General features: G+C 37.6%; 10 protein-coding genes across 10 annotated transcripts; 4 read left to right on the top strand and 6 right to left on the bottom strand.

Annotated features, from left to right (window-relative positions):
- Positions 1–206: 206 nt before the first annotated feature.
- PRCAT00000885001 (uncharacterized protein) lies at positions 207–3,452 on the top strand (the record flags this gene model as incomplete). The annotated part of the gene is made up of 1 exon (XM_062956807.1): positions 207–3,452. One exon carries the CDS (start codon positions 207–209, stop codon positions 3,450–3,452), a length of 3,246 nt encoding a protein of 1,081 aa, XP_062807712.1.
- A 244-nt stretch (positions 3,453–3,696) lies between these two features.
- PRCAT00000884001 (DNA-directed RNA polymerase core subunit) lies at positions 3,697–4,399 on the top strand (the record flags this gene model as incomplete). Its single annotated transcript, XM_062956806.1, has 1 exon — positions 3,697–4,399. The coding sequence occupies exon 1, from the start codon at positions 3,860–3,862 to the stop codon at positions 4,397–4,399; it is 540 nt and encodes a 179-aa protein (XP_062807711.1). The 5' UTR covers positions 3,697–3,859.
- Positions 4,400–4,471: 72 nt separating this feature from the next.
- On the bottom strand, positions 4,472–5,224 carry PRCAT00000883001 (2,5-diamino-6-(ribosylamino)-4(3H)-pyrimidinone 5'-phosphate reductase; the record flags this gene model as incomplete). Its single annotated transcript, XM_062956805.1, has 1 exon — positions 4,472–5,224. One exon carries the CDS (start codon positions 5,222–5,224, stop codon positions 4,472–4,474), a length of 753 nt encoding a protein of 250 aa, XP_062807710.1.
- A 148-nt stretch (positions 5,225–5,372) lies between these two features.
- On the bottom strand, positions 5,373–6,029 carry PRCAT00000882001 (uncharacterized protein; the record flags this gene model as incomplete). The annotated part of the gene is made up of 1 exon (XM_062956804.1): positions 5,373–6,029. One exon carries the CDS (start codon positions 6,027–6,029, stop codon positions 5,373–5,375), a length of 657 nt encoding a protein of 218 aa, XP_062807709.1.
- A 292-nt stretch (positions 6,030–6,321) lies between these two features.
- Positions 6,322–7,326, top strand: FEN1 (fatty acid elongase; the record flags this gene model as incomplete). Its single annotated transcript, XM_062956803.1, has 1 exon — positions 6,322–7,326. One exon carries the CDS (start codon positions 6,322–6,324, stop codon positions 7,324–7,326), a length of 1,005 nt encoding a protein of 334 aa, XP_062807708.1.
- Positions 7,327–7,470: 144 nt separating this feature from the next.
- On the bottom strand, positions 7,471–8,466 carry RBK1 (putative ribokinase; the record flags this gene model as incomplete). The annotated part of the gene is made up of 1 exon (XM_062956802.1): positions 7,471–8,466. One exon carries the CDS (start codon positions 8,464–8,466, stop codon positions 7,471–7,473), a length of 996 nt encoding a protein of 331 aa, XP_062807707.1.
- Positions 8,467–8,632: 166 nt separating this feature from the next.
- Positions 8,633–11,395, bottom strand: RPG1A (translation initiation factor eIF3 subunit a; the record flags this gene model as incomplete). The annotated part of the gene is made up of 1 exon (XM_062956801.1): positions 8,633–11,395. The coding sequence occupies one exon, from the start codon at positions 11,393–11,395 to the stop codon at positions 8,633–8,635; it is 2,763 nt and encodes a 920-aa protein (XP_062807706.1).
- A 328-nt stretch (positions 11,396–11,723) lies between these two features.
- Positions 11,724–12,596, bottom strand: PRCAT00000878001 (protein-transporting protein; the record flags this gene model as incomplete). Its single annotated transcript, XM_062956799.1, has 1 exon — positions 11,724–12,596. The coding sequence occupies one exon, from the start codon at positions 12,594–12,596 to the stop codon at positions 11,724–11,726; it is 873 nt and encodes a 290-aa protein (XP_062807705.1).
- Positions 12,597–12,735: 139 nt separating this feature from the next.
- On the top strand, positions 12,736–14,244 carry PRCAT00000877001 (uncharacterized protein; the record flags this gene model as incomplete). Its single annotated transcript, XM_062956798.1, has 1 exon — positions 12,736–14,244. One exon carries the CDS (start codon positions 12,736–12,738, stop codon positions 14,242–14,244), a length of 1,509 nt encoding a protein of 502 aa, XP_062807704.1.
- A 69-nt stretch (positions 14,245–14,313) lies between these two features.
- Positions 14,314–16,677, bottom strand: PRCAT00000876001 (uncharacterized protein; the record flags this gene model as incomplete). The annotated part of the gene is made up of 1 exon (XM_062956797.1): positions 14,314–16,677. The coding sequence occupies one exon, from the start codon at positions 16,675–16,677 to the stop codon at positions 14,314–14,316; it is 2,364 nt and encodes a 787-aa protein (XP_062807703.1).
- Positions 16,678–16,814: the final 137 nt, after the last annotated feature.

The raw sequence follows: 16,814 nt of genomic DNA, 5'->3' as shown, positions 1-16,814 counted from the left end.
TTCAACAACTTGGAGCCATTTATATAAGAATTCGCTCTCCTTGTTGGGCTATCTGTTTTGTGTAGCACCCAGTGTCTCCTCTCGGAGTTTTTGTGAGGTTCAGATCCAAATTGTCCTAGTAATTGCAATCAATAGAGCTTATAAATTCTTTTGAAATTAATTCGTCAAGGGGTGGAGGTTCATGATATAAGAACATTCGTTTGGTGATGTCTGCCAGAACTAAAAAGGGTCTATCTTATGTGATAGGTGACTCTAATAAAGATGAAAATCACATCTTACCTATTAACGTATGTCAATATTCAACATATTCTAATCAGCTCTTTACAGGAGGAAGGGATGGAGCCGTGAAGGTATGGAGTCCAGAGAAGCTGTTTTCGAAAGATGATTCTCCTGCAAACTTCCAATTTTCCGATTGCTTCGATAATTCCGATGATAGGAGAAATACTGTTGTTGAACAAGATATCGACGAAACAATACTTAAATTGGAGACTTCAATATCCTCAAACCCAATGTCTTACTCAGGGTCAAAAAATCACGATTATGGTGTCATAAATAACTTCAATTTACACTTTGACTGGATTAATGATATGAAACTAGTTAATAACGATAGAGACTTAGTAACTTGTTCTTCAGACTTGTCTATGAAATTAGTGAATCTAAAGCCGGGGCTAACGTCTGAAAGTCTGTCTCAGGAAGAAGTACACACACACAAATTTTCGAATATCCATACAGATTATATCAAAAAATTGTCATACATACATTACGAGAATCTTCTTGCCAGTGGGGGTCTAGATGGAAAGATTGTACTATGGGATTTGAATACGTTGAAGCCCATCCAAGAGATTGAAAATCATTCGCCAAATCCTAATCTTCCGAATTCAATATACTCATTATCGAATAATGGCTCCAATGTAATTGGAACGGGAGGTCCTAACAATATAATATCTTTGTACGACAAAAGAGCATCACAACATTCTGGTTTAATCAGAAAGTTAATAGGACACCAAGACAATATCAGGTGTTTACTAATGAACGATAGATATGCATTAAGCGGATCGTCTGATACTTCGATTAAACTCTGGGATTTGAAAACCTTCAAAGTTTATAAAAACTTTGATATACATGAAGATGCAGTTTGGTCGCTCACCACAGGAGTATCATCGTCACCAGGATTATTGTTCCAAAATGATTACAACTCAGAGTTTGAAGTTTTTTATTCTGGAGACAAAAGTGGGCGAATCGTGAAAACAGATATTAAATATCTATCTTCTAGTTTTTCAGATGAAGCTCATAGAAGTAGTACATTAACAAGCTCTGATTATGAAGCAATTGACGAAAAGCTAGGCTTTTCAGTTGTAGTTGCTAAACTAGACTCGCCAATTGTTTCCTTGTGCCTAGAAAATAACGTTCTGTCATTTGGTAAACGTTCTATTCCTTCAGTATTTGCTTCAACTTATGATGCAATGAATAGATATCTTGTCCCGGATACTGAACAGCTCTCTCATTATCAGTATTTGAGAGAATTCATGGACTATACAACCAACCATGAAAGACAAATTAACGACGAAATTGCGGCTGGGTTAGTCGAGGGGGCAACGGGCGATCAAAATGACTTAAATTCTGATTTCCATGATCTAGTAAGTCACTTATCGATGGATACGAATAATTTAGAAATACAGTCGTCGATTTCAGGCGCTAACTACCCATTATCTATTCAGAGCCCCGACATTCCCAGTCCTTATGAACAAATTGATAACAGCGAATACCAGACCATGTTTTTGGATATAAATGGTGGTCCCTCTTTGGAGTATGTAAATACGTTCAAAGAAGGCTTGGAAAAATTTAAAGAAAATGATCCAATAGTAGACTCTACACCAGTAGAGATATTACTAAATCCAGTGGCTTCTGACCATGTTACATTAATACCTTTCAATCGAAGACCAGTTGATATATTTAATTTGGTCCCTAAAAGTATCATTTCTAAGAGAATGATCAACAACAAAAGACATATGTTAGTTTTGTATCTAAATGGGGATATCAAGTTGTGGGATATCTTTATCTGTCAAGTGATCAAAGTCTTTCCATATTCATCTAAAGCACTGCATCCTCTCACAAAAGAATTATTAGAAAATAGGCTCAGAGAAATGGAAGATATATTCCAAGATCACCAGACTTTGGATATATTAGGTAACTGGTGCGAGGCTGAGATCAAGGCTGGGAAATTAATGCTTACCTTGAAAGAGTCGTCTTTTGCATCTATGGAAATTTATTATGACGAGTTGGTTGAATCTTATCCTTTCTTAGCCCACGATCATCCTGAAAATACAGTCAACAAGAAAGGAAACAACAAAACAATTACAAATGATGACAGGTTTTACATTAGTGCCTTATTTTTAACCTCTTTGTTTCAGAACTATATTCTTTACGAATGGGAGTTTGATTATCACATGAGAGAAGAGTTGAAAAAGCATAAAAAGAAAGATTGCAAAGGATCGTCCACAACTATCAGCGATGAGCTGGTCTCGGAATCTGTCTTTCCAGGTGGCAGTACTTTCAGAAGACTCAAGCTGTTTGGTAGAATTCCTTCGAGATCAAGTATGCATCTGCAGCTGCTGCTGCAGGCGCCTCAATTACAGAGAAATGGCCTGAATTTATCGCAAAGCTCTTCTTTTAGTGACCAAGTGTCTAAGTTAGCTGAGAGCTCGGTCTCTGATTTCATGACCTTTTCCGATAATGAAAATAAGAATGCACGAAATGAAGACTCTGTGATGTCCTTGTTACAATTGAACAAAAGTAAATACCTAGAAAAGATAAATGATGGAAGTAAACAGGTAGATCTGCTTTTGAACACTTACTATACAAATTTGGATGAGGTATATAGACCCTTATTCAGCACGTCACGATTCCCTCAAAGCTTAGATATTATAATATTTGAATGGTCTTCGAAATTGGGAAACCTTCGAGATTTGTGCAGTTTCACAGTGGAAGACTTGTCGAGGCTCGGATCGTCGGCCACGACATCCCTAGTGACCGAGTTAAGACTCTATCTTCCTCGTTGGATAGGCCGGGCTTTACTATATTCAATTTATCCTACTAAGGAGAGCCCTAAAATAGCTTTCCTGTTAACTGAATGCGACTACGCTACTCTTCCGCCGGATAAAAAGATCGGGGGAAAGTCTCAAAGAAAGATAAAAAAGTTACCGTCACTTGAAAGCTCCATAAGGTTAACATCTCACAACATGCTCAGAGTGAGTAAGGTCCTATTTTATGTCACTGAGAAGTTTGAGTCACGAACTTCAGAGATGAAAGACCGCAAGCCAGTCAGTGAGTGGCTTGCTGTTGAATGTAGAGGACAAGAGCTAGCTCCCAACATGACTTTACAGGCGATAAAAACCAATATTTGGAAGTCAAATACAGACATTGAGCTTAAATTCAGACGAAAATTTGATTAATAGACTTAGATATCTTTTCTGTATGGCAAAATAGATTCCTTACGCTTCTTGATCCATTCTTATCACTTTTCAATTGATATTCATACGATCACGTGAAAAATTTGCGAAAATTTCGAGATGAGAGAGATTATGAAAATTCAGCTCGACATAAAGTATGATTACAATAAATAGAATCACTGACAGAATCCAATATTTTGTTGAGAATACACCAATTTGAGCGATGGAGGATACAGATAGACAAGTTTCTCGTTTGTGGAGATCATTCAAGACGGTCAAAGAGATCGTTAGGGACAGAGTAAGTGATCATAAAGTCTATTTGAGGTTGTCATAGAAGTGGGCGACATCTACAAGGTGAACAAACTTACTAACGTAAATAGGGGTATTATATTACTCAAGAGGAATTAGACATGTCTTTAGATGAATTCAGATCTAAAATATGCGATAGTATGGGATTACCTCAAAGAAAATTGATGTGTTTTCAGGCAAATCCCACTGCAGAGGCAATGGAAAAGTTTCCAGAGCTTGGTTCCTTGTGGGTTGAATTCTGTGATGAGGCATCTGTAGGTATCAAGACCATGAGAAATTTTTGCATTCACATAAGTGAGAGAAACTTTAGTACCGGAATATTCATCTATCAATCATCAATAACACCCAGTGCTAACAAGTTGATTCCTACCGTTTCCCCGGCATCCATTGAAACATTTCAAGAAAGTGATCTTATCGTGAACATTACACACCACGAATTAGTTCCAAAACACATCAAATTAGCTAAGTTAGAAAAGAAAGACTTATTAGAGAGATATAGATTAAAAGAGTCCCAGTTACCTAGAATCCAAAGAGAAGACCCTGTGGCAAGATATTTGGGATTAAAAAGAGGAGAGGTCGTCAAAATAATTAGGAGATCTGAGACCTCTGGTCGTTATGCCTCTTATAGAATATGCTTATAAGACAGATGTGGAGAAAAAGAAATACTGCTATACTTTAGTTTTGTTTATGGCTTTTTTTTATTGTAATATATTCTAATTCAGTACTACTTTGGCGAATAAAACGCTGTCTTGTATTCCAGTCCACCACTTAACTTTATTGAGATCAACATGTTCCGAAGGACTTACATCAACGCCATTTCTGCCCAAGAAAACTGGCCCAATGGTAATGATGAGAGAATCTATCAATGTCCTTCCATCTTTGTTTTTGTATGCAAGTAAATCATTAATCACGGTAGCTCCGCCTTCAACCATTACAGATTTAATTCCCAATTCATATAAACTAGATAATATTATGTCCCAATTTTCATATCTTTTTTCCTGAAGAGGTAGCTTGATCTGCTTACCACCCTGTTGTTCCAAAACTTTCAATGATTCACCTCCTATTGACTCTGACAGGTCCGTCACTATAAAAGGAGCTTTTCCATTCTTGTTATCAACGATCTTTCTAAGCTGCGAGCTAGCATAGTTCCACCTTCCTTTTGGATCTATAATTACTGGCCGTGGAGATGAACTAGAGTCGCCACCTAAACGACAATTCAATTTTGGATCATCTGCCAAAACTGTACCTATTCCAACTAGTATGGAGTCATGCCTGGACCTTATATGGTGAGTCAATGTTTTGGTTTCAACGTGTGAAATCTTAGTTTGAACTCCCACCAGTGAAGAGATCTTAGAATCAAGGGACTGCGCGTAGGTCAACGTCACAAAAGGCTTGCTTAAGCTACCTGGAACCAAGTACTCGTCAAGTAACGGATTGAGCGATTCTGGAAGCGGAGCTAACGACATGTTGTAGATATAGATGATAACTCCGAATGTAAATAGTCCGCGGAACACCAAACATATGAAAGAATTAAAATATGAGGGAAATCTACACTCAAGAACAAAATTTGATAACCGAATTGTCGTGGGTAGTCGTAAGTCATTGCTATATATATTAAAATTTAAGTCTAGTGGGACGTGAATGGTCCTTATTATCCTCCACGTCATCGTAATCTCTCTTCAAGAACCGAGACTGGATCTCCTCGTCATCATTAAAAAAGGCTCCCCGGTGAAGAGGACGTCGTCCGTCACGCTGCTCAGTAGACTCTGCAGCCTTGATCTCTTGACCAGCAATTGCTTCTTCTGCGGCCCTCAGTCTTCGGTATTTGTCATTCTTTGCTGCCTCTTGTGCTTCCAAAAGCGCTCTATCGCGTACATATCTCTCCTTTTCCCGTCTCTTCCATGCCTCATAATCTCCTTCCGGGTCTATATCGTCGGTATCATCCACGCCATCAAAGACATCCATTTCAACTGTACTTCGTTGACTCATCGCATCCATCTTAGATGCTACTAATGCTTTATCATTTCTATCCAACCCTCTGCTTCGCTTGTCATTTGATGCTACTGTCTTCGCTCTGCGAAACTTATCGATGAAAACTGGCTTTAATATTACTTCTTCATCTGAAGATGTTTCGTCCCCGCTGCTATTGCTGTCACTAGTACTTGCACGATCATTATCACTATCACTGCTTCTTCTTACGCTTGACGCGTCCCCATCTTTCTTTATATCTTCCGTGGGTTGCATTCTTCGTTCTCCACTTCCCTTCGTCATACTCAGATCCTTTGAATGGCTTCGCCCCACGTAGTATCTGCGGCCGTTTCACGTCTTTGTTACTCTATCAAAATTTTTTTCGCGACCCTTATTCACAGTATGCCCAAAGTTGTTATTATTTTTAATAGTTTTTAGGAGATATAATTTTTTTAGTACGAACTCTTTTCCAGGTATATATAAGTAAAGAGTTTCGCCAAATATTAAGTTGATATAGGCTCAATAAGAAGATCATTTTAATTATAATTTTTCATTATAGTTAAAGAGTTACAGTTCACTGATATAGGCTATAATCATGGTACTACCAACAGTTGACAGGCCATTTGGCATTTATTTATGGTATTATTTTAATGCGCTAGTGACCAAAATTAGTGGAGGTAAGCTAGTTCCACAAAAATTTGAGTTCAAAGCGGGAGAATTACCTTTTTCTACGCTTCCGCCTGTGGTTGTAGCTATAGGGACTTATTACTTGGTGATATTTGGGGGCGATTACGTGTTCAAGAGATTTAAAATCAAGCCTCTTGTATTGAACAAGTTGTTCCAGATTCACAATTTGGTCTTGACTACTTTATCATTGTCCCTCTTGACATTGATGGTAGAACAGTTGATTCCTATTATTATTAGACATGGTATTTTCTATGCTATTTGCAGCCCCAAAGCATGGACCGTGGAGTTATGCTGTCTTTATTATTTCAACTATATTACCAAATTTTGTGAATTTCTTGATACAGTATTTTTGGTTGTTAAGCAAAAGAAATTGACATTTTTGCATACTTACCATCATGGAGCTACAGCTTTGTTATGCTACACGCAGTTAATTGGAACCACCCCGATTTCTTGGGTACCAATTACCTTAAATTTAGGTGTCCATGTTGTTATGTACTGGTATTACTTCTTAGCTGCAAGAGGAATTAGAGTATGGTGGAAGGAGTGGGTGACAAGGTTTCAAATTATTCAATTCGTATTAGATTTAGGTTTTGTTTATTTTGCAACCTATCAAAAGATTGTACTCACTTACTTCTCAAAGGTTACATTTCTTCCTATTTGTGGTGACTGCGCAGGTACTATGGTAGCTGCTTACTCTGGATGTGCCATATTGTCGTCTTACTTGGTTCTTTTCATTGCCTTTTATATTGATGTTTACAGAAAGAAATCTTCTAGAAAATCAAAGAAAGTGAAGGCCATCAAAGGTGGTGTGGCTGCTCAAGTAAATGAATATGTTTATGCCACTTCGAGAAGTGAATCGCCAGCCCCAGGAGCTGGCGGTGCTGATAGAACACTTCGCTCTAGAAAGGCATGAGTAACCCACAGGCAATAGTTAATATTTTGCTCTAATAGCTAAACTACATAAACATACATAACTTCTTTGGACTTTTTTTTTCTTCGCAGAAGCTGTACATAGGGATGAAACCTCTACTCTGAGGGAGCTTAAACATTAATAGACCTATAGATTTGAACTAACAATATCAAATGTAGGGATACTTTCCGCAGCTCCTTTCTTTTGAATGGTCAAGCTACTTGCAACGGTAGCAAAAGTGATGGCTCTATCGATATCGGATCCAAGAGCTAGCTGCAGAACCACAGCCCCAAAGAATGTATCCCCAGCTCCAGTTGTGTCAACAACTTCCTTAACTTTTCTGGATTTATGGAAAGTTGACTCCGACGACTTAGATGTGACAATTGAACCTAAGCTTCCCATGGTGATAATCACAATACAAACATTCTCTTGATTCAACATTGTTCGAAGCTTTTCAGCAACTTTTTGAAACCCATCAATTCTATCGTTTTTTATGGTATCTTGAAATATCTCATGGTCTTTCGGAGGTAACAAATTGGTGGCCACATCTAATGCTTCTCCTTCATTGACAATGAGCAAATCTATGTATCCCAAGAACCTTTTGTCAAGTATTTCTGGCTTGAAAGGGGAAGGATTGTATGCAATGTTAATTTCTGGACGGTTATGTTTCAACCATTCAACTGTTTTTGCTGTGTCCGGATACTCATTTTGCAAAACAACAAAATTTCCTCTCTCATTTCTTGGAAAGTAATGCTTATAATCTTCGTCGCTAGGTTTTAACTCACCATTGGCACCAGCAGTAATCAAAATTCTGTTTTCACCATTTTCTTCAACCATAATGACAGCAACTCCAGATGAAATGCCTTTCAAAGTCTTTATATGTGTAGTATCGACCCCTTGATCCACTAGGGATTGTTTGAGTTCTTTTCCAAATGAATCATCACCGACATTGCCTATCATACGAACATTGATACTTTGGTTCTTGCCGGTCAACCTTGAAACTGCCAATGCTTCATTCAATCCTTTTCCTCCGAGATGATTTTCGAACAGATTGGCTTGAAAAGTCTCTCCAGCATCAGGAACCTTTTTCGTAAAGGTCACCAAATCATAGTTTAAAGAGCCAATTATTGTGATTTCAACCATTCTAGAGCAATCTAGTATAATTGAATCGTTTCCTGGAACTGAATATTTAAATAGATTTTAATATTGCGACAGGATCAGCACGAAGTCGATAAATTTCTATTATATAAAAAGTACTTAACAAAATATATTCAGCTATAGAAGACAGAAAAGCTACTTATAGAATTGATCATGCTTGTTTACCAAGTCTCTTTAATCTCATCTTTTCAGCAAATGTTAAAGGTTTAGATTCAGCTGGTGGAGGAGAAGCAACAAGCTCTGGAGCAGCCCTTGCAGCAGCTGACGCAGCAGCTGATGCAGCAGGAGTAAGAGGTGCGCTAGGAGCTGCAGGAGAGGTTGAAGTCGGTGCTTGACCATTGCTTCTCATCTCAGCTTCCATTTGTCTCTTCTTGAGGAATTCGGCGTCTTTTTCTTTTTGCAATCTAAGTTCTTCTTTCCACTTAGCCAAGTCTTCCTCTTTCTTCCTTCTGAGAGCCTCTTCCTCTGCTTCTCTTTGAGCTTCTTGGCGGATTTCTCTCAAATCCTCTAATCTGGCTCTCTTGATTTCATCTAAACGAGCAGCCTTTGCTTTCTGCAAATCAGAATTGGCTTTTGCCTTTAATTCCGCTAACTTAGAGCTATTTTTCTCGTCAATAACTTTTTTGAATGAAGTATAGTCAGGCAATATACGCAGTAATCTATCCTTGAGCTCAAGTGCTTCCTTATGTTCCTTCTTGGCTTTCTCAATCTTAGCAGTCTTGAGATTTTCGTAATTAGTCAATTCTTCAGCTTTTTGCTTCTCGGCATCTTTCTCTAAATATGGCAACTCATAACGCCTGAATGCTCTTTCCATGTAGTCGTTCTTCTTCGACAACAATTTGAGCTTCTCTTCCAAAATTTTCTTGTCTTTGTTTAATTGCTCAATTTGCATCATACGTAACTTATCAGGATCCAAGTCATCCAAATTATCCATATCAATAGTAATAATACCCTTTGCATTAATTTCTTCAGCAATTTTCCTCTTCTCCTTTTCTCTGACTAAGTTTTTCTCTCTTTCTAATCTTTCAATATTTCTTCTTTCTTGTTCAGCGACCATTCTCTCTTGTTCAGCCTTTTGCTCCGCGACTAATCTTTCTTGTCTGATCCTTGAAGCTTGTTCCTCTTGCTCACGTCTCTCCTTCTCAGTAATACGCTTACGTTCCTCCATCACCTTAGCACGATTAGCAAGTTGCTCTTGTTCCCTAACAATATCGTTCATTGCATTTCTTAATGCAATTTCCCGATTTTTCTCAAGGCGAATATCATATTCAGGGTCGATGATTTGAATTGAAGAGGATAACGTCTTAGCAAGTTTCGACAACTGAGTGCGAACAAGTTCTGCGGGAGATGCTTGAAGCTTATCATTAATTGAGTCATTGAAGGATTCTTCAAATGGACTGGACTTGAATGTAATGACATCTGACTCATGGTCGATAAGCAAGGACAAATAACCATCCTTAGCGGCATTCACAATTAGCTCTTCCACTTGAAGAGGAGTTAATGTGTACTCGATTCCAGTGAAAGTACCTAAGGAAACCAAAAATTCCAATTTCACAGCTTCATACACCTGAGAAACTTGTTGGAAGAGTCTTATTAAAATTGCCTCAGTCAAAGTAGGAATATAAGATTTATAATCAGCATCCTTTTCAATGACTTTAAATACTTGAACAACTTTCTCTTTGATAGTAAGAGGGTGAAATTGACCTCCTTCCAAAACATCGAATAACTCTTTGACACAAGGCGTGACGTAGCTTAAAATCGATCTATTAACAATAGATTTCAATAAGCTGCTTCTTGAAGGGACATGATTAAGATTCAACAAGGAAGAGAGCTTCGAGTTCTTCGCTTTGTGATCATCAACAACTGTTTCATTACCTATCGTCTTTTGAGGTGTTGCCAACGTTGCCAAGACAAGAATAGAAGCATAATGACCTAACTCCTTATCTGTTGCATTTGGTGACTGCGAATACAAGTTGAAAAACTTATTCCAAGCAGCAGCATGGAATAAACTGTTGTCAGAAACAGCAAAGATCCTAGCTAAGTTTTCGTAGTAATTAGTCATCATGTTAGGTTTGGGTGCCTTCTTTGATGCAGTTATCAAAGTATGAACGTCATCAACAGAGCGGAAAGACTCCTGCCATAACTCCAATTTTACTGCAATATTCAACTGAGCAAATCTTTGTTCTAAATAACGCTGGACAGTTTCGGTGTCAGACAAATCAATAGCATTATTGTTATTATTGGTAATTTTTGTGGGCATAGTAACAGATTGCATATGTGCTCTTAACAATTCACATAATCTCCTGAATTCAGACTTTCTATTGAAGTTCAAGCAAAATTTGAAAGCCTGATTGACAATAGCAGAGTAAGTAACCTCCAATTTGGAATTATTTCTCAAGATATCTAAACATGCCCTAAAGGCTTCCCACAAGAACCTCAACCAAGGTGTGACCAACTCTCTCTCAGTTCTGTCAGCTGAGTCGGTATTTGAAACAGCTGAAAGCAAAATGCTTTCAGGAGTCTGAGAAGTCTCCAAATCATCTTCTTCATCTTGATCTATCTTTGTGTCTGCCTTAGTTTGAGCTTCATCTAATTTCTTTTCGGCTAAGCTGGTGAACCTTCTGACAATCACTTGCACTGATTCTAACCCATTCTCCGATAACTGCACATTCTTTTTGTACTGATGTAACGCATCTTTGGCTAATTTACCTCTTCTTAAGTTAACTGCTAGCTCAATAAGTAGTAATGCAATAGGCTCCAAATCCTCCACTGCCAAGTAACGGATTCTCTTCGATGTGATGAAGTCATACAAAGTTTCCAATGCAGCTTCAGATTGACCAACAGCGATCAAATCTTCAGCTCTTTTCAAAACATTTTCCGGACGGAAATTATGGTTTCTATGAGGAGGCACCATGATGTTATCCTTATTCAAACCACTATTAGCTGTAATGCTATGAACGTGTTGAACCTACGATCTATACATGAAAAAATTTGATGGAAAAAAAAAAAAGGTCGTGACTTGTACAAGTAATCCCAATCATAGTGGAAGGTTAGGGAGACTGATTCGAGAGACTTTTTACTAGCAGTGAGGTTCTTTACATATCCAATGGCTATGTAGTTACATTATTGGAATTGACTGATATTCTGGCGAAGCGAGAAGATAACTTGAAATAAAAAAAATTCATTTATAAATCAAAACGTTTCACTTAATCCTTTGTATTCGTATTATCCTTCTACTATAGCTAAAACGGGGGAAATTTTTCCTCCATAAGAGGAATGGAAGTAGCCAAAGAGTCTTTTGATATCAAAATTATACTCAACCTAGGGTCTATTCCATATTCAGTAAATACTCTTCTGGAGTCTGTTTCTTGGCTCACTTCTGTGTATGGATAGTTTCCGAAGTATTTGGCATTCTCTTCCAAAATTATGTCTTCGTAATGGAAGTAGTCTTGTTCTAAAGGTGCAGGTTCATTTTTTGGAAGCTTCTTTTTCTTCTTCTTCCCTGAGTCTTCTTCATCAACAATATTAGGAGCAACAAGGTTATAAATCTTAGATATAATTATGAAATAGTCGAATTCATACTTTTCATTAGCATCACTTGCCTTAGTCATTTCCTCCAAGAGCAATTTATACATGGGAGGGACTAGTTCCACGGGCATATTGATCATTCTCTCACTAACTATCAAACCGACTTTCTTAGGTGAATCTTTCTTTAACAATTTCCTGAGCATGAGATTGAACTCCACATCCTTAGCTGTCTTACCAATGACATAATCAACCAAAGGTTTTATACTAGGATTAGAAATGTACTCTGAGATATTAATTACAGATAATAAAGCAAATGGGTCACTCTCCTTACCTTCAGTTTTAATAGCCGTACCAACGGAATTCTTGGTCAAAATCAAATCAGAAAGAGACGATATATCAAACTTATTTGCATCGTCTCCAAATAGCTGTCTAAGCAAGTTCTTTGTAGCATGAAAATCAACTTCTGGATTCAAGTCAAAGTAATCGAAATCAACATTTACTATCTCTTCTTGCTGTTCTTCACTCTCAGATTCAGTAGAACTAATATCGATGTCAGAATCATCTTCATCTACTCTTCTCTTCCCCATTGCTATTCTATTCTTACACTAAATATTTGTTACACTTGAAAAAAGTAAAAAGCTATAATGGTATCTTGCGATGCCTGAAAAATTATGTAATGCACGATGATCTTCTAAAGCTTGCTAATACAAAGTGAACCTAAGAAACATGGTGACGATGGGCTCAGTTATCGAAGGATACTCGTCAGACTCTGAGAGTGGCTTTGAATTATCGAGTCTGGCAAATCCTTCTTTGGCTAAATTTACCAAGATACCTGATGATGTAGGTCAGCATACTGAGTTGAATGAAGTTGCAATGAAAGATAATGCTAAAAAGAATTTTGGGGGAGTAGCAGAACGCCGATACTTTGATGGCATCTCATCAAAGCTAGCATCGGATGACTTCAAGGACAAAAAGGTCAGTAAAGCTGAAAGCAAGAGAATAAAAAGACGGAGAATAAATAAAAGGGATCCTGAAGATCTCAACTATCTAGGTCCCTGGGCAAAACTGGAGTCAGAAGAAGATGAAAAGATTATCATAAATGCAGATAAGGAAGATATTATAGTGGAGGAGAATCGTGTCTCTCTGGAAGAAAAAGGATACGTCTCCGATAGCTCTAGTGAAGCTGAAGATGACGAAGAAAATACTAGTGAGTTTGTGGGATCTTCTCAATTTGATTATTTGGGAAGATCATATATGCATGTGCCAAAGGACATAGGAATCAGCCTAACCAAGGATGTTGGCTCTATAGAAAATTTTGTTCCCAAAAAAGTCATTTATACATTCAATGGACATCTGAAGGGAGTAAATAAACTAGAATTCTTTCCCAAGTCTGGACATCTTCTCCTTTCTGGTGGCAATGACGGAAAAATTAAGCTATGGAGTCTATATGGGAAAAGGGAGTTACTTCGTATCTACTCTGGGCATGATTTAAGTGTGAAGGACGTAACATTCAATAGCACTGGAACCCAATTTTTAAGTTGCTCCTTTGATAAAAGGATAAACCTATGGGATACGGAAACAGGTAGAATACTTAAGACTATAAGAGTAAAAGCTACTCCAAATGCATTGAAATTCAACCCAAATAATGAAAACGAATTTTTAGTTGGATTGGCAAATCGTAATATTGAACACTATGATTTAACTTCATCCGACTTACAAACCCCTATTCAAGTGTACGATCATCATTTAGGTGCAATTAACTCACTTCTTATAATAGAAAATGGGTCTCGGTTTATGTCAACTTCGGATGATAAATCTGTCAAATTTTGGGATTGGCAAATTAATATTCCAGTAAAGTCTATATCTGATCCTTCACTTCACTCGATGCCATGTAGTGCTATTTATCCTGGTTGTAATTACATTGCATTACAAAACATGGATAATTCTATCAAAGTGATTCAAGGACATGGCAAATACAGGTTTAATAAAAAGAAGGTTTTCCGTGGACACAACGTAGCAGGATACGGAATTGAACTTGATATTTCTCCTGATGGCAAGATAATTATGAGTGGGGATTCGAAAGGTAATGGGTATTTTTGGGACTGGAAAACAACCAAGCTAATAAAGAAATTGCCTGTATCAAATAAATTGATAAAATGTATTAGATTCCACCCCCAGGAATCTAGTAAAGTTATAATGGCTGGTGCTTCTGGAGAAATATTCTACTGTGATTAAATTTAAAAACCACCATGTTATGCATTTCCTTATAACTATTTATTTTACAGGAATTTAAATAAAAGGGTATTAAGCTATTATACACTTTTCATTTTTATATTCTTCACGGCGTTTATGAAATCTCTTATGACGTTTACTTTTCACAGTCTTAGAGTCTTCAGTTGAAATGTGATTAATTATGGGATCCGAATGCTTGTCACTGGGTTTCGGAGACGTGGAAGGAATTTTTCCTACTGCAACGTCTTCTATCTGTTCAGGCACTTTGGATTTGTTAGAAGCACTCTTTGAAAGTTTGTCTAAATCTAATACTGTTACTTTGTCGCCCAAAGCGTATAATTCATCGCCACTTAAACTCGTTCTGCTTTCATTAGGTTGCAAGTGATGCTTAGAATGATTTGTGGCGGCACTCCATTGACTATTTCGACGAAGTTTTTGACTAATAGAAATACTAGGCTCTCTGCCAATAAAGGTCGAATTAGTAGGCAACTCTTTATAATAATTCATATCGTCGTCTGTCAAATACCAAAAGTATTTATCTCTAATATCTATGAATTTTGAATCATTTGGCGAAATATCGAGACTCAAGATACTTGAGGTACTACTGTTGATGCTTTCAGTAATACCCTCCACAGATCTTAAACTAGGTGAATTTGTACTTGATATTATAGGCGTTAAAGGTTCTGTCTCTGACCAATAATGGACTTTCGAGCCTTGAGGGGGTAAAACTGATTTTTGAACTGTAACTCCTCTTCTAATACTCGAATTTGCACTAACATTTGCGGAGGTGTTACTACTAGAGTTACTCTCCTCGTTGGAAATCAATCGATAAAATAGCATATAGGGCCATTCTGTTTGAAAAATTTGCTTGAAACTCTTCTCAGTAATTCTCGATTTTTTATTAACGTCATCATACAAGTACCATATTGCATTCGTTGCTTCCTCCTCTGATTCATTGACGTTGTTGGTGTCTTTCCTGACAACAGAAATGTAATGTCCCGATGAAATAGAAGTACCTCTATGACAGACTGCGCTTTCTAAAATTAATTTGTAATCTCCAGAGGTTTCATCGTTATCATCATCCGCAACAAACTGAGGAAGATTTATTATAGGAGGAATAATTATCCTCTTAGAAGAACGGGTTGCCAGAGAGTTTGAAGAATCGAAAGAATATCTCTTGAGGCAGATAGGTAAAACCGGCCTTCTATTCACAAATTCCTTCGAATTCCTTACAGCGCTAGAACTGTTCGTACCTGACGAGGCATTATCATCTGTATAGAATGGTAAAAGACGCAAAAACATCCATGCGGGTAAATTCACCTCTCTTGGATTAGAAGGGGTTACGTCCGCATCATTCAACGACCATAAGGAAAGTGTAGATGATCTTGCCCTTGAAGTTACTTTCACTTGATTCTTGGAATCACTTCTCTTTAGCTTCTCTGAGCCTCTCACATCCGATTCTACAGTTTGATCACCATTTGATACTCTTACCTCAACTGTGCCCAACAGTGGGTTTTGCGAGTCTTCTTTTCGTAAGCTTTCCAAAGTAGCTCTTCTTTCCAATTCTCTTTTGACACTAATAGAGTTATTGAAATAGTGTTCTAGGCACTCTTCGAGCAATATGTTATCGTCATGGTTCGCCTCATCATCGGGAATGCTAACAAATAGAATTCTTTCTTTCGAGTACTTCTGATCGTCTTCCTTGCTGAATTTACCTCCATGTTTAATATCGATTTTAAATGTAAGCAAAGGCATCGCAAGGATCTCTGTCAAAAATTCAAATAGAGCCGCTGAATCTTGTTGCCTACGAGACATGGCCTCTTCGAATCCTAGTTGTTCTAATATCTCACATAATCTAATAGTGATATCCGTTGTTATCAAGTTTCCGGATCGAATCAAATTGACATACAATCTTAATAATGCAGCCAACTGATACACCAAGTGATTGGGGTGCTTATTTGATATAAATAATATAGGTTCAAAGCTTTCAAGGTTAGCGAACATGGAAAAGAATAATGCATCGAGATAACACATTACATTGCCCCAATTTTCCGCTCCCACGTAGTTTATCGCATGTCCAAGCTTGTCTCTGTTTTCATTTGTCAAAAATAAGCCCTCCGAACTCAACTGGAAAAATCTAATAAAGTGAAATGCCTTCACTAAATCACCCTGTGTAAATGGCGATTTTAATGCTGTTATGGCTTCGTTTGCAGATGGCCTAGGGAGCTTTAAATGCTCGAAGTATTTCTGAAGTTTAGTAACAGCAAACGATTTGCTGTGGTACTTTTTAGGGTTAGGTTGAAGGGGATCACCGTACTGTTCTTTGACATTCTTTGATAAGCTATCGACATACCGTCCCCAAAAGTTTTCATCAAAAGGCGGCTTTTTCTCAAGAGACTTCGCTACAGTCAAGTTGCGTAGCTTCTTTTCAAACATATGTTCCGTAGCCTGCTATAATAGGTCATAAAGTATGGGAAAAGCGCTTTTAGATTCTTATCGAGTTGCCTATTTGAAACGGAATTTCTCCGAGTTACGTGTGTGTCGCATTACTTTTAGATCATAAATTATGTTAA

The sequence above is a fragment of the Priceomyces carsonii genome, assembly GCF_900007245.1.
Source record: "Priceomyces carsonii strain CBS4050 genome assembly, scaffold: Debaryomyces_carsonii_scaffold_1, whole genome shotgun sequence".
Lineage (NCBI taxonomy): Eukaryota > Fungi > Ascomycota > Pichiomycetes > Serinales > Debaryomycetaceae > Priceomyces > Priceomyces carsonii.
Note: the sequence above shows the minus strand (reverse complement) of the source record. Positions and strands in the feature narration are given on the sequence as shown.